The sequence below is a fragment of the Carcharhinus amblyrhynchos genome, chromosome 26 (assembly GCF_965287045.1).
Source record: "Carcharhinus amblyrhynchos chromosome 26, sCarAmb.v2.hapA, whole genome shotgun sequence".
Classification (NCBI taxonomy): Eukaryota; Metazoa; Chordata; class Chondrichthyes; order Carcharhiniformes; family Carcharhinidae; genus Carcharhinus; species Carcharhinus amblyrhynchos.
In genome coordinates, this window is record NC_137349.1 from 42,657,939 (window position 1) to 42,674,719 (window position 16,781).

Consider the following 16,781-nt stretch of genomic DNA (forward strand, 5'->3'; position numbering starts at 1 on the left):
GCACCATCATGTTGGGATAAAACAGTTAGCTGCTTTTCACTTCCATTTTCCTTACTCATTTGGGGAACTTTTCTTGGATACAGGTTGAAAACTGAAAGTTCACAGGATGTTTGGAGAAATTCCATTGTCGATCTTGGTACACAGGAGGCCAAATGACGACTCAGGATCAGGCTCCAAAATTCCAACTGTGAATCATTAGCCATGATCATGGCCTGAGGCAGCATTGAAAACTCACAGCACACAGATTAAACACACACTACTTAAAAAGATATTGCACAGTTTTATAAAAGGCACCAATTTATCAGATTTGTGTCTACAAACAATGATCAAAAACTGCAAATGTGAAATATTTGCCCTGAGCGAGTTGTGGTATTCACCCAGTAACTTTAAAACAAGGATCATACCACAGTTCCAAATCCCTCTAAACAAAGTATTATATTTCAAGGGAACATGGACAAGCTAGTACTGCACATATTCCTGCAATCTACAAGCAAACTCAAGAATACCTTCTCCTTAAAACCACGTATTATCATTTTCAATATGTACTTCACAATAGTTTCCTGCCCGTCTAACTCATATGATTTAGAGCAATGCTGCAGGCAGGTAATATGCAATGCAAATAACAAAGCTAAATTAGCAACATGAACATTAAATGAGAAAACGGCAATGACATATTGTAACAAAATCCCCAGAGTAAATCTACCTCCCACCCAACCTCTGGGTTCAAAGAACTTGCCAAATCAGTTCAAGCTTTACTTTGAAAAAGTTAGCTGTTGCTTAAACAAGATAGTCAACTGCCTTGTAACTTCCTTTCATCTATTTTGTAATAAACATCCAAAAACTAAAAGAACTGAAGAACCAAATTACTGAACAGAGTTCCAGCAGATTCACATTATAATTCACATTATGTAATGGAAAATTATGATGTTTGATTTTGTGGAAAATAATGGTTTAGGAGTGAATGTTAGTTTGTCTTGAGTGATTATATTGAGATTGATATATACAGTGACAACACAGAGAATTCTTGTGGATGTTCGAAAATAGCCACCATCCAAAAGACACACACAGAAGACAGAGAAGTGATTTACACAGAACAATGAATATGAGAAGCAATTTACATTGAAAATAATACATAGAGTGATTACACAAAATAATGGATCTCAGAGTGGTTATAATGGATCTCAGAGTGATTACACAGAGAATAATGGATATCAGAGTGATTATACAGAATGATGAACATTAGAGAATAAGTACATACACAACAATGGATATCAATGTGATTACATAGAATAATGGCTGTCAGAGAGTGATTACTTGGGTAATCATTCAATAGACAATAAATTAGCTCGTGGAGCAGATATTAATAGGAGTAATTTATATACATTGCAGGGAATGATTACAAGTTTATCAAGAGCACAAGTGCAAAGAGTGACTGGTCATTGAACCCAGAGAATATATGGAGGACCTCTTGTCCCTTGAAAATGGAGATTCTAATAACTAGGGCACACCAACAGTCTGTGCCTGATGTCAGCTTATTACCATGACATTATCATGTGATAACGTGCAGTACTTTACCAGAAACCACATTCGAGACTGGGCCCACATGCTGTTACTTTCATTTTTCCCTGGACCACTCCAGGCTCATACCAGCCCCTATCTCACTGTCGTGACTTAGGCTTTATAAGTTCATGAGACAGCAACTGGTTAAAATGGATAAAGAAACAAACTTCACTAGATTCCTGCCTTGGGCTGAATGCCAGGACTCAGATACTCTACACTGCAAACACAGCACACTCTTTCCTGCAACATAGTTATATAACTTGTGCAGCTCCCTTTAAGATATAATCGTGCTCGTTTTCCATTTCTGTTTATAGATGAAGTGTTGATGTAGTCAGATGAGGTTGCAGCTGGTAAAGATGAAGACATTTTCAATCCCATCACAGACCAGATAAGGACTATGTGGGGCAGATTATGCTCTCTGCTAATCAATTGCATAGTTCTGTAACCACTGACAATCTAACTCTCATGATGTGGAGATGCTGGTGTTAGACTGGGCTGGGCACAGTAAGAAATCTCACAACATCACGTTATTTGGAGCCATGAGCTTTCGGAGCACTGCTCCTTCATCAGGTGAGTGGAGAGATAGGTTCACAAATACAGCAAATATAGACAAAAACACAATTGCAAGATAATGGTTGACATGTAAATCTTTACAGGTAGACGGAGAGGGGAATAATCACTGATTAGGGGGTATGAATTGTCTCAGTAATCCTACTAACCATCCTGGCTTGAGACAATTCACACCTATTTAATCTATTATCCCTCTTTCCACTCGTACTGTGTATATCCGTAAAGATTTGATTACCTGAAAAGACTTGCATTCCAACAACTATCTTGCAGGTTTGTCTGTCTATATATGCCATGGTTGTGAAACCTACTTCTCTACTCATCTGATGAAGGAGCAGCACTCTGAAAGCTCATGATTCCAAATAAACCTGTGGGACTTTAACCTGGCGCTGTGTAATTTCTTACTGTGTCTAACTCACCAAACCTCGACTAACGATTTTCAATTTCACAGCTACTTACAAGTTACTGAATGCACGTGCAGACAGACTTCTATTGTGCAATTCCAATGGAATAAAGTGCAAATCTTACTAGAGGAGAAATTAAATTCATATTTGCTCATTGTGACCAAAAACACATTTTCTGCAGCCTACAGTAACAGCGCCACATGGAACAAAAGGACCCGAGGTTCCAGGTGGAGGTCAGTTTGAAGTTTAGGATGACCAGGTTACTGTTGGGTACCTCCTGGGTGAACTAACTTGCTTTTCCATAATGCCTTTCACACCTCAGGATATTCCAAAGTGCTTTACAGTCAATTAAGTGCTTTTGAAGTTTGGTCACTGTTCTATTGTACACTGAATATCAGCTCATCCACCTCAGACTCAATCTCTTATTGCCATTTGCCATGTTCCCAGGACAGACTCACCACAGACACAGTCTGTAGCCTGCATGCTGTGTGAATCTACAGCGGCCACTAAGAGTCATAAACACTAAAATCCAGGAAACAAATGCAAAACCTACCAACAAAGAAATCAATGGACAGTAATAATGCTGGACCACACTCTGGGTTATAGCAGAATTTGAGCAGGGAACTATTGCAGGAGCCTTCTCCATAACAAAGTTTCTTCTCCTTGTTATTAATATACAAAGGCATTACAACTCAATAGTCCAGTGGGTCTTTCTTGTTTCTCACTGGTGAGATTTGATGTTTAAAGTGACTGTCCGTAACTCAATGGCCAGGAATCTATTCCTCTGCTGATCCTCACAATAACTTTGCTGGAAGTCCTGTTCTCACAAACAACAATGCTAGCTGTACTTCCGGCAATGTGACAGCGGTGGAACAGCAGCGAGCAAATTTCTGGCCAATATCCCATGACATTCCAGGTTGCTATCATGAGCACCCGGTTAACTCTGAAGAAAAAACACAAGTTTAATTTCATGAAGATGGGCAGAGGATAGAACCTTACAGATCAGTTTGGTCAGGGATGCATTCCACTGCTCAAAGGGCAGGACAGAAACATGATTCAGAAATGGTGAGGTATAGAACCCTGAAAACGTCATTGGCTCAACACTGACCACAGTCCCAGAGTGAAGTTCCAAATCTCCACACTGATGGATATAGATAGTTGAAACAATTTCAGGCTACGTAGTTTTGTACTGAGAACAGAATCTCTGGACAAGAAAGTTAACAATTCAGGCAGCTCTGTAAGTGGGGATCTTCTCCATTTCCAATAATACTTACGCTGCTCATTATCCACAAAGGTCCAAGACTTTATCCAATCCCAACTGGAATTAAACTGATCCTGAAGACTAGCATTACTCCACAACATCGTTATGTTGTGGAGTTATGTTCCAGACTACCTTGTGATTCAAATGGAATTGGCTATCACATTATCGTGACTCCCACCCTTGCAAACACTCAATGCACCTAGCTAAACTCAAAAGGCTTTGGGAACAATCCCCACATTTATTACTCTGGTGACATGATTATTTTCTATAGACTCCAACAGTTGGGAGAAACCTAGAAAGGGAAGAGACTAGAGTTTCCTCTTTGTGCTCTACCTGCAAAAAGTTTATTACTTGGCTCCTCCTGACCTCTTCACTCAGCCTTTCAGATGGAAGCTTATTTAAAGCCAGTGATACCCAACATTATTCATAACTGCACCAAGAGATTGATAAACAGTCTGTTTCTTTACATTCACCGAAATAACCCCTCAGTTCCAAGTTACAGTAAAAAGTCCCCTGAATCTTTGGAATGTAGTGTAAGTCCAAAAATGGGACCCCACACAATTTAGACGTGCTTCTGATTTTCACTTCTTTTATCTAGTGACACCGATGGAAGGTTTGATATTCACAGGTGTTGGTATGGTAACTTGCAGTACTGTGCAAACAACAGGCACTTGTGGACTCTACCCAACATCTCTCAGCAGGAGAGGGTCAGACCTCTGGATGCAGGTTTAAACTGTGGTCCCAAAGATTGCATCATCTTGACCTGGCTCCTCCATATCATCCTCACTGACAGAGAAATTGCGATCATTGGTACTGGTGTTGATTAATCCGTTGATTCCCGAGAGAGAGTGGGCATGATGGTCAGGGTAGCCAGGGTGAGAGTCAAGGTTTGAGATGTGGATACTCTGCGAGCGTTCAGCCTCAGCCATGTAGGACAGCAGGTTATCAAGGAGGGGCCGGCTGCGAGTGATTTTATCCAGCAGTTGACTGCGGTGTCTGAGCTGGGCGATCACACTGTCCTTCTCCTTCATCACTGTCTGCAGCCTCTGCACTGTCCCTTCACAATCCTGCAGTTTCTCTTGCACATCCACCATCTCCCTGCAGCACATGGACAACAGCAATGGAAATGGTTCAGTTCAGGTATAAATAATATGGGCAGCCATTCCTCCATTCCCTCTCCCACCACCAATTCACCTCATATCCCCTCACCACCCTCTACTTTTCCCCATCTCAATCCCTCCCCAATTCTCCCTTTTTCATCTCCCTTCACTTCCCCACTCCGCTCCCAGCATTCTGCCATCCCCACCTCCCATTACCTCTCATTCCTTCTCCTAAGCCCCTTCCTCATTATCTCACTTGATCGGCATCACTGCCCCTTTAGGCCTTCCATTTGCCCCCCCTTCCTCAATTTCCCTCCATTTCAATCCCCCCACACCCCAAACAAAGTGCAAAGAGGAAGTGCATCTGGAGAACTGATAATGGAAAACAAGGCTGTGGCGGATAAATTAAACAGGTATTTTACATCAGTCTTCACAAGTAACATCCCAGAAATAGAAGGGGGTGGGGGAGGAACCTGTGAAAATTACAATCACCAGAGAAGTGTTATTGAGCTACTTGTCATGTCTGCAGACTGACAAATCCTTGGGCCCAGATGGACTTCACCCTAAAGTTCTGAAAGAAATGGCTAATGAAATAATTGATATATTAGTTTTAATTTTCCAAAATTTTCTGGATTCAGAGAAGGTTCCATTAGACTGAAAGATAACAAATGTAACTTCTTTATTCAAAAAGGGAGGGAGACAGAAAGCAGTAAAATTCAGGCTAGTTAACCCAACATCTATCATAGGAAAGTGTTAGAAGCCATAATTAAAGATTTTATCGAAGGCACTTGAAAAAATTAAAAGCAGTCAGGCAGAGCCAACGTGGTTTTGTGAAAGGGACCAAAATTTAACCAAAATTTAGAGTTCTTTGAGGGAGTCACAAATAGAATCCCCACAGTGCAGGAGGAGGCCATTCGGCCCATTGAGCCTGCACTGACAACAATCCCACCCAGGTCCTATCCTCGTAATCCCACATATTTATACTGCTAATCCCTCTGACACTCAAGAACAATTTAGCATGACCAATCAACCTAACTCGCACATCTTGAGAGTGTGGGACGAAACTGGAGCACCCGGAAGAACCCCAGGCAGACACAGGGAGCACCCGGAAGAACCCCAGGCAGACACAGGGAGAACATTGTCCACATGGACAGTGACCCGAGGCCAGAATTAGAACATAAAACATTACAGCGCAGTACAGGCCCTTCGGCCTTCAATGTTGCGCCAACCTGTGAAACGAATCTAAAGCTCATCTAATCTACACTATTCTGATATCATCCATATGCTTATGCAATGATCCTTTAAATGCTCTTCATGTTGATGAGTCCACTACCATTGCAGGAAGGGCATTCCACACCCTTACTACTGAGTAAAGAACCTACCTCTGACGTCCATCCTATATCTATCACCCCTCAATTTGCCTTCCAGGACAGTGTTGCTGGAATCAGCCTCAAGTACAGAGTGGATGAGAAGCTCTTCAACCTGAGGAGACTTCAAGCTATTGGAGGGAGTGCAGAGGAGGTTTACTAGGCTGATACCGGAGTTGAGGGGGTTGAGCTATGAGGAGAGGCTGGATAAACTAGGCTTGTACTTGTTAGAGTTTAGAAGAATGAGGGGAGATCTCATTGAGACATATAAGATGATGAATAGGATGGATAGGATAGAGGTGGAGAGACTCGTCCCGCTCAGAAAGGACAGTAGGACTAGGGGGCACAGCCTCAAGATAAGGGGGGGGGGGGGTTTAGAATGGAGTTGAGGAGGAACTTCTTCACTCAAAGGGTGGTGAATCTCTGGAATTCTCTGCCCGTTGAGGTGGTGGAGGCTGCCTCGCTAAATATTTTTAAGACGCGGGTTGATGGGTTTTTGATAAGCGAGGGGATTAAGGGTTATGGAGAGAGGGCGGGAATGTGGAACTGAGCCACGACAGATCAGCCATGATCTTATTGAATGGCGGGGCAGGCTCGAAGGGCTAGATGGCCTACTCCTGCTCCTATTTCTTATGTTCTTATGTATTACCAAAGTGAAAGAACTGTTCTGAGAGATTTCGTCTTTGCCGATGACTGCGCCCTGTATGCTGGCTCAGGGCCAGAGATGCAAGTCAGTATGGACAAATTTTCCATGGCTTGTGACAACTTTGGACTCACCGTCAACATTAAAAAGACCGAAGTCATGCACCAGCCTGTTCCTCGTGCACCGTACACAGAACTCATAATCACAATCAAAGGGCAGAAACTACAGGCGGTGGACCAGTTCACTTATCTTCGCAGCACCCCCTCCCAAGCAGTGACTATTGATACAGAAGTTAACTGCAGGACAGCAAAGGCAAGTTCTGCTTTCATTAGACTGCACCCCACTGTATGGGAACGTCGAGGAATCAGCCCAGCAACAAAACTGAAGGTCTACAGCGCCATGGCACTCACTACCCTCCTGTATGCCTGTGAAACGTGGACTGTGTATGAAGGCGTGCAAGGCAGCTCAATCATTTCCACGACTTGTCTTCGCAGAATTTTACGCATCCGATGGCAAGACAAAGTACCAGACACTGAAGTTCTCTCTAGAGCAAGTCTACCATCAGTCCACGCACTGCTGATGAGAGCACAGACCCGGTGGGCAGGTCATGTCAACTGTACGTCAGACGAGCGCATACCCAAGCAGCTCCTTTTTGGGGAACTCTCTGCTGGAAGACGCTCGCATGGAGGGCAGAAGAAACCTTTCAAAGACACACTCAAGGCCTCCTTGAAGTCACTTGACATTGACATGACCACCTGGGAAACACTGGCACAAAACTGCCCTACCTGGCACTGCCTCATCCACAAAGGCTGTCAAGCTCACGAAGCAAGGTGTATTGCTGAAGCACAACTTAAGCGCAAGCTGCGCAAGTCCAGAGCCACCAGTGCAACAACTACAGTGTCTACACAAGCCTGTCTAATATGTGCCAGGACAATCCGTGCCCGAATCGGCCTGATCAGTCATCTTCGGACACACCGCAACCAGCCTCAAAATGACTAATGGTGTCGAGGTCCTCATCGACGACGATGGACGAACAACACTCAATTTAAAGCTATGTCCCCTCGTACTAGCCATCACCATCCGAGAAGAAAGGTTCACACTGTCCACCCTATCTAATTTTCTGATAATCTTGTATGCCTCTATTAAGTCACCTCTTAATCTTCTTCTCTCTAACAAAATCAGCCTCAAGTCACTCAGCCTTTCCTCATAAGACCTTATCACCATTCCAGGCAACATTCTGATAAATCTCCTCTGCACCCTTTCCAATGCTTCCACATCCTTCCTGTAATGCAGCAACCAGAACTGTACGCAATACTCCAAGTGCAGCTGCCCCAGAGTTTTATACAGCTGCAACATGACATCATGGCTTCAAAACTCAATCCCTCTACCAATAAAAGCTAACACATTGTACGCCTTCTTAACAACCCTATCAACCTGGGTACCGACTTTTAGTGATCAATGCACATAGACACCAAGATCTCTCTGTTCATCTACACTACCAAGGATCTTATCATTAGCCCAATACTGTTACTCTTTCCAAAGTTACTCTTATTCCTGTTACTCCTTCCAAAGTGAATCACCTCACACTTTTCCACATTAAACTCCATTTGCCACCTCTCAGCCCAGCTCTGCAGCTTATCTATGTCCCTCCATAACCTGCAACATCCTTCCACACTGTCCACAACTCCACCGACTTTAGTGTCATCCACAAATTTACTAATCCATCCTTCTACGCACTCATCCAGATCATTTATAAAAATGACAAACGACAGTGGCGCCAAAACAGATCCTTGCAGTACAGCACTAGTAACTGAACTCCAGGATGAACATTTCCCATCACTCTCTACCTTCTTTCAACTAACTAATTTCTGATCCAAACTGCAAAATCACTCTCAATCCTGTGCCTCCGTAGTTTCTGCAATAGCCTATCGTGGGGAACCTTATCAAATGCTTTACTGATATCCATATACACCATATCAACTGCTTTACCTTCATGTGCCTCTTTGGTCACCTTCTCAAAGAACTCAATAAGGTTTGTAAGGCATGACCTGCTCTTCACAAAACCGTATTGACTATCCCTAATCAAATTGTTCCTTTCTAGATGATTATAAATTCTCTCTCTTATAATCCTTTCCAAAACTTTACCCACAACAGAAGTAAGACTCACAGGTCTATAATTACCAGGGTTGTCTCTACTCCCCTTCTTGAACAAGGGGACAACATTTGCTATCCTCCAGTCTTCTGGCACTATTCCTGAAGTCAACGACGACGTAAAGATCAAAGCCAAAGGCTCTGTAATTTCCTCCCTAGCCTCCCAGAGAATCCTAGAATAAATCCCATCTGGCCCAGGGGACTTACCTATTTTCATACTTTCCAGAATTGCTAACACCTCCTCCTTACGAGCCTCAATCCTGTCTAGTCTAATAACCCGTATCTCAGTATTCTCTTCAACAACACTGTCTTTTTCCTGTGTGAATACTGACGAAAAATATTCATTTAGCGCCTTTCCTCTCTCTTCGGACTCCACGCACAACTTCCCACTACTGTCCTTGACTGGCCCTAATCTTACTCTAGTCATTCTTTTATTCCTGGCATACCTATAGAAAGCTTTAGGGTTTTCCTTGACCCTACTTGCCAAAGACTTCTCATGCCCCCTCCTGTCTCTTCTTAGCTCTCTCTTTAAGTCCTTCCTGGTTAACTTGTAACTCTCAAGCACCCTAACTGAGCCTTCACGTCTCATCTTCATATAAGTCTCCTTCTTCCTCTTCACAAGAAAATCAACTTCTTTAATAAACCACGGTTCCCTCACTCGACCACTTTCTCCCTGGCTGGGGTACATACTTCTCAAGGACACACAGTAGTTGAATTGAACCTAGGTTCCTGGCACCGTGGGGCAGTAGTGCTAACCACTGTTGTGGATAAAGGGGAATTTGTTGATGTGCTGCACTTAGATTTCCAAAGGTGCCATATCAATTAGTGCTCAACTTTTTACAGTTTATTTAAATGACTCGGATTAAGAAACTGAAGGGAGGGATGGTTGCTAAATTTGCTGAAGACACAAAAGTAGGGAATTAAAGGGTGAAGAGGACATAGGATACAAAGGGATATAGGTAGGTTGAGTGGGCAAAAATATGACAAATTGAGTAAGTAATTTAGAAGTTAATAGAATGTTACCCTTGATTGGGAGAGGAATTGATTATAAAAGTAGGGAGGTTATTTTTCTGTTATACAGGACATTGGTGAGACCACACGTGGAGTATTATGTACAGCATGGTTCTCTTTATATAAGATGAAAATATGTGAAAAGCAGTTCAGAGAAGGTTTACCAAACTAATAGCAGGAATGGGCGGATTGACAGTGGACGTGGAAAGGATGTTTCCTCTTGCTAGAAAATCTAGAATGATGGGTCACTCATTCCAGACGGGGATTTTTTTTAAAAAAAAGAGTATTGTTAATTTTTGGAACACTTCCTCAAAAGGGAGTGGAAACAGATTCTTTGAATATTTTTAAAGCAAAACAAGATAGACTGTTGATTGACAACAGGATGCAAGTTTGGCAGGGGGAGGCAGGAATGTGGGGTTGAGGCTATAAGCAGGTTAAGTATGACCTTATTGAATGATGGAGCAGGCTCAAGACACGCAGTGGCCTACTCCTAATTCAGATATATTCACCATCCCCCAGTTCCCCTTTTATCCCATCCCTCTTCACACCTCTTATGCTCATTGTTTCCCCCTCTCTCCCATATCCCCTGCCCGCCCTCTCTCCTGTCACCTATTACCTCTTCTCCTCCTCCCCACTCCCCTCTCCAACTCTATACTTCCCATCCCCCCAGGTCTCTCTCTCTCTCCCCTCCCCCCAGGTCCCTCCCCATCTCCTCCCCCCCCCCCGCGTCTCTCCCCATCTCCTCCCCCCCGTCTCTCTCTCTCCCTCTCCCCCCCCCCACCACCAGTCTCAATCTCCCCCCCCCCCAAGTCTCTCTCTTCCCCCCCCCCAAGTCTCTCTCTTCCCCCCCCCCCAAGTCTCTCTCTCCCCCCCCCCCCCACCCCGGTCTCTCTCTCTCTCCCCACCCCGGTCTCTCTCTCTCTCCCCCCACCCCACCCCCTCTCCCCCCACCCCACCCCCTCTCCCCCCACCCCACCCCCTCTCCCCCCACCCCACCCCCTCTCTCTCTCCCCCCACCCCACCCCGGTCTCTCTCTCTCTCTCCCCCCACCCCCCACCCCGGTCTCTCTCCCCCCACCCCCCACCCCGGTCTCTCTCCCCCCACCCCCCACCCCGGTCTCTCTCCCCCCACCCCCCACCCCGGTCTCTCTCCCCCCACCCCCCACCCCGGTCTCTCTCCCCCCACCCCCCACCCCGGTCTCTCTCCCCCCACCCCCCACCCCGGTCTCTCTCCCCACACCCCCCACCCCGGTCTCTCTCCCCCCACCCCCCACCCCGGTCTCTCTCCCCACACCCCCCACCCCGGTCTCTCTCCCCCCATCCCCCACCCCGGTCTCTCTCCCCCCACCCCCCACCCCCCACCCCGGTCTCTCTCCCCCCACCCCCCACCCCGGTCTCTCTCCCCCCACCCCCCACCCCGGTCTCTCTCTCTCTCTCCCCCCACCCCGGTCTCTCTCTCTCTCTCCCCCCACCCCGGTCTCTCTCCCCCCACCCCCCACCCCGGTCTCTCTCCCCCCACCCCGGTCTCTCTCTCTCTCCCCCCACCCCGGTCTCTCTCTCTCTCCCCCCACCCCGGTCTCTCTCTCTCCCCCGGCTCCGGCCTGTGCTGACCGCTCCTTGCGCAGGGTGAGCTCCCGGATGGCGGCCTGCAGCTCCCGGTCTTTGCCCATCAGCCGCTCGGCCTGTTCCCGCACCGTCCGCTCCGCCGCCTCCAGCCTCCGCTCCAGCTCCGTCACCCGGCGGTGCACGGCTGCCAGGTGAGCGTTCGCCTCTTTAATCTGCACCGGGCTCAGCACAGACATCCTGCGCCTCCGAGGCCGCACTCGCCGCTCTGACAGGCGAAGGTTCCCGTACCCGACCCCGAGGCTCTCAAAGCAGCATCGGCCTCACCGCCACTGCGCATGCGCCCACCCAGCCAGCGCCGGCCTATCGCGCGAGCGCTCAACGGCCGGCTGCAACACTGCGCACGCGCCGGCCAGGTGGGCACCTGTTGCTAGGTGAGAGGCAGTGCCCAGGTGAGGAGTGAGGCCTGTGATAGGCAGGTGGCATATCAAAGGTAATACAGATCCTTTACAGCAAAATAAACTGAGCAATGTTAACTGTGAGAAGTTAAGAATTTGCTGTAGAGGGTGAAGGTGGTGCACTTTCTCAATCTCAAATCAGAGGTGGTCATTCAACCGTAGGAGGTAATGTCTATGCTGGCCCTCTCCATGAGCAATTTGGCCACTCCAAACCTTTTGCTGTAGACTGACAAATGTTATTTTATCATCATAGAATCATAGAAACTCTACAGTACAGAATGAGGCCACTTGGCCCATCGAGTCTGCACCGACCAAATCCCACATAGGCTCTACCCCCATATCCCTACATATTCTATTCACTAATCCTTCTAACCTACGCATCTCAGGCCACTAAGGGGCAAGTTAGCATGGCCAATCAACCTAACCCACACATCTTTGCACTGTGGGAGGAAACCAGAGCACCCGGAAAAAACCCACTTATCTTCAATCTACTTTGCCAATTCCCTTTTAAAACGCAAATTGTATCTGATTCCACCACACTTTCAGGGAACACTTGCTGTTAATGTACTCACGAAACTGGAGATCCTCATGCCTGGAACTCTTCCTCTTAATCTCATCCTCTTAAGTCATTCCTGCACTCTTTCAAAAGCCTTCAAACCTTTCCTAAAATGTGCTGTCATAGTAAGAACATAAGAAATAGGAGCAGGAGGAAGCCATCTAGCCCTTCGAGCCTGCCCCGCCATTCAATAAGATCATGGCTGATCTGAAGTGGATCAGTTCCACTTTCCTGCTTTCTCCCCATAACCCTTAATTCCTTTGTCTGTCAAAAACCTATCTACCCGTGACTTAAATATATCCAGCGAGGTAGCCTCCACCACTTCAACGGGCAGAGAATTCCAGAGAGAAGTTCCTCCTCAACTCAGTTCTAAACTGCCCCCCCTTTATCTTGAGGCTGTGCCCTCTAGTCCTGCTATCCTTTCTAAGCGGGAAGAATCTCTCTACCTCTACTCTATCCATCCCTTTCATTATCTTATACGTCTCTATAAGATCCCCCCTCATTCTTCTAAACTCCAACGAGTACGGACCCAGTCTATTTAGTCTCTCTTCATAGTCCAACCCCCTCATCTCCGGTATCAGCCTAGTGAACCTCCTCTCCCTCCCTCCAAGGCCAAAATATTCTTGCGCAAGTGCGGCGACCAAAACTGCACACAGTACTCCAACTACGGCCTCACCAGTGCCCTGTACAGTTGCAGCGAGACCTTCCTACTTTTATATTCTATCCCCCTCGCTATAAAGGCCAGCGTTCCATTCGCCTTCTTGATCACCTGCTGCACCTGCAGACTGGGTTTTTGCGACTTGTGCACAAGGACCCCCAGGTCCCTCTGCACCGTAGCATGCTGCAGCTTTTCACCCTTTAAATAGTAATCCTTCCTACTATTATTTCTGCCAAAGTGGATAACCTCACACTTGCTAACATTGTACTCCATCTGCCAGGTCCTCGCCCACTCGCTCAGCCTATCTAGATCCCTCTGCAGACTTTCCACACCCTCCGCACAGTTTGCTTTTTCGCTCATCTTTGTGTCATCAGCAAATTTCGTTATCCTACACTCAGCCCCCTCCTCCAGATCATCTACATAAATGGTAAATAGCTGTCCCAGAACTAGATATAACCTTGAGTTGAGCTTGAACTAAGAGTTTTCCAGCATTCTTTGTGTCTTTTTAACCACTTTCTCAACCTGCCGTCTCACCCATAGGTCTTTCAGTTCTTGCGCATGCTTTACAATCAAAACCTTTATTTTCGTATTGCCTCTCCTTGTCTTGACATCGACAAGAAGTAACTTTGTTGCTCCGATATCAAATCCCACAAAACCTAATATTCCTGGAGATTTAGCGTGAGTCCGAATTAAGACAGCAAATGCCCCATGTGATGGCCAGGATCTCAAGTAAATCGAAGGGAGTAGAAGGTCTATTTTGAACGATTATTTTAAACATCAGACCAAACAGGTGCAGACTCCTTATTGGTCAAATTACTGCTTTTGGGAAATTGTTATTGTGCATGCGTTGGTACTAACAAGGATGATAGGGTAAACGCCTTAGGTTTACATTAGAATCTGGAGGGATTAGGACCAGAACGTAGCCTTAAGCCGTATCCTCAGTCTGATCAACTCCCTACCCTTTGTCGTCAAAAATATAGAATGGCAGGAAACAGCACAGAGATAGAGAAGTGTCCCATATGGGAAACAAAAATCAGGGAATGTATTCAGGAGAAAGGGTGGACCCTATGGGCAGAATCTTGTGCCTATACTGAGACTTGACCGCGATCCCTAGGACAGAAGTATTGGTACAATCTGAGGAAAAGTTCAGGGAAAATGGGCAGGCAAATGTGAGAAAGCGACTGTGATTGTGAGCTGCTTAGGACAATTGCTAGGAACAGAAAAGGAGTTAAACACAGTTTGTAAGGAACTGGAGGAATCGAAGCAGGTGCAGGAGGGAAAAGAGGAAGAGCTTAAGAAACTAAAGGAACAGTAGCAGGAGAGGATAGAACAAATAAGAGCCAAAAAGGACAGAGAGATAGATGAATTAAAGAGAAGCAACCAGTCAAATCTAATACATCTGGGCAATTTTCAGACCCAGTATGAGAGAGCCTACCTGACCAAAGGTAAAGCCAAGCTTGCATAGCATGATTGGAAGCTAAGTGCACCAGTCTGCAGGTGGCAATAAAAGCGCTATATCAAGCCAGTAAGGAACAGACACAGGCAACCACTGACCACTCCAAATGCCAGCAAGAAATTTCGCTGCTGGAATACCTATTATAGGTTCAAAACGGATTTATGTGTACCTTCGGGACAGTAGAGGAAGAGGAGGTAGAGGATGCAGATTGGGGAGAGTTAAAGGAGAACGCTCAACTTTACGTTACGTGAACCGAGGATTGGGTCCACCACCATCTTTCCCAGGGGAAGTCATACCCACCACTCCCCCAGCTTCACCTCCAGTACCGCTGCACCCAGTGATGACTGAATGCCGGATAGGAGAGTCTCAGGGTCCAGGTATTACATACATGACCCCGTTTATGATGGCACAATTGGCTGAAATTGCAAAGAAAACGACAATTTTTGAGCAGACCCACACAGTTTGAGAATGTTAGGCAGCAAAAGATAATACATGGGCTAGACGAAAGGGAAGAATTGAAACTGATAGTCATGTGCTTAAGCAAGTCTGTATGGTCTGCCCTGCCAGCCCCTCAAAATGTTGGGGAAGGAGCCTTAAGTGAGATCAAGGAAGGGATATTGATTACAGTAGGGTTTAATAAAGGGGATCCTGTAGATGGGTTAAATAAATGTAGACAGAGGAAAGGGGAACATCCGATTGCCTTTGCCAGTCATTTATGGATCCACTTTACGGGACAATATGGGGAATTAGATTGAGTTAGATTAAATGAAGCCAATTCATCCAAATGGGCTAGGAAATTAGTGTCGCACACCATGGAAGAAGGCAAAAAAGCCTGCGCTAATTTTGACCCCACAGAGACCACACACGATGAAGCATGGGTTCTCTGACGGTTAGCTTGAGTCTGGGAACAGGAAGTTCGGGGACCTCCGACGAATGGTAGGAAGGACTATTACTTACGGAGCAAAAAACTGCAGCAGGCGACGGTGCAGAGGGACCTCGGGGTCCTTGTGCATGAGTCGCAAAAACCCAGCTTGCAGGTGCAGCAGGTGGTCAGGAAGGCGAATGGGATGCTGGCCTTCATAGCGAAGGGGATTGAATATAAAAGTAGGGAGGTCTTGCTGCAGCTGTATAGGGCATTGGTGAGGCCGCAACTGGAGTACTGTGTGCATTTTTGGGCACCGCACCTGCGCAAAGATATTTTGGCCTTGGAGGGAGTGCAGAGGAGGTTTACTAGGCTGATACCGGAGTTGAGGGGGTTGAGCTATGAGGAGAGGCTGAATAAACTGGGCTTGTACTCGTTAGAGTTTAGAAGAATGAGAGGAGATCTCATTGAGACGTATAAGATGATGAATGGGATGGATAGGATAGAGGTGGAAAGACTCTTCCCGCTCAAAAAAGACAATAGGACTAGGGGGCACAGCCTCAAGATAAAAGGGGGGCGGTTTAGAACGGAGTTGAGGAGGAACTTCTTCACTCAAAGTGGTGGAGGCTGCCTCGCTAAATATTTTTAAGACGCGGGTTGATGGGTTTTTGATAGGAGAGGGGATTAAGGGTTATGGGGAGAGGGCGGGAAAGTGGAACTGAGCAGCGACAGATCAGCCATGATCTTATTGAATGGCGGGGCAGGCTCGAAGGGCTCGATGGCCTACTCCTGCTCCTATTTCTTATGTTCTTATGTCACAGTCAGAAAGGGAAGTGAGAATGTTTCCGTTGAGAGTTAGCCAGGGTCCAGTATGGAGAAACAAGGGTAGAGGGGATCCCAACACCAGAAAGATTCAGCTCCACCTTACACAGCAGCCCCGGGGCGAGATAGATGTTCAAGGAAATCATCTCCTGAATGGAGAAAGACTTAGCAGAAAGGGGGACCTTGCTGCGGTGATGAAATAGGAAGCAGTGAAGTAGAACCAGGAAGTAAGTTCTGGTTGAGGTTGTTTTCAGCCTAAGATCCAGTTAAACAGAACCTGAGCCATATGGAAATTACTAAAAGGACGGTTTAGTATGTATGGCTGAAAGAGTGGTGTGAGAGA

At 46.3% G+C, this 16,781-nt stretch overlaps 2 protein-coding genes across 2 annotated transcripts in view; both read right to left on the reverse strand.

Annotated features, from left to right (window-relative positions):
* wdr55 (WD repeat domain 55) overlaps nt 1–16,781 on the reverse strand; it is a 59,230-nt gene that overhangs the window by 37,119 nt on the left and 5,330 nt on the right. The gene's annotated exons all lie outside the window — the stretch shown is intronic.
* vmac (vimentin type intermediate filament associated coiled-coil protein) lies at nt 265–11,943 on the reverse strand. Its single transcript, XM_080213306.1, has 2 exons — nt 11,675–11,943; nt 265–4,890 (listed from the first exon to the last, which is right to left on the reverse strand). Exons 1-2 carry the CDS (start codon nt 11,863–11,865, stop codon nt 4,521–4,523), a joined length of 561 nt encoding a protein of 186 aa, XP_080069432.1. The 5' UTR covers nt 11,866–11,943; the 3' UTR covers nt 265–4,520.

Excerpts from the sequence above, each read along its gene's own strand:
- vmac (XM_080213306.1), bottom strand. The coding sequence starts at position 11,865 with ATGTCTGTGCTGAGCCCGGTGCAGATTAAAGAGGCGAACGCTCACCTG. Across the intron at positions 4,891-11,674 it reads CTCACCCTGCGCAAGGAGCG|GGAGATGGTGGATGTGCAAG; the intron begins GTCAGCACAGGC and ends CATGTGCTGCAG.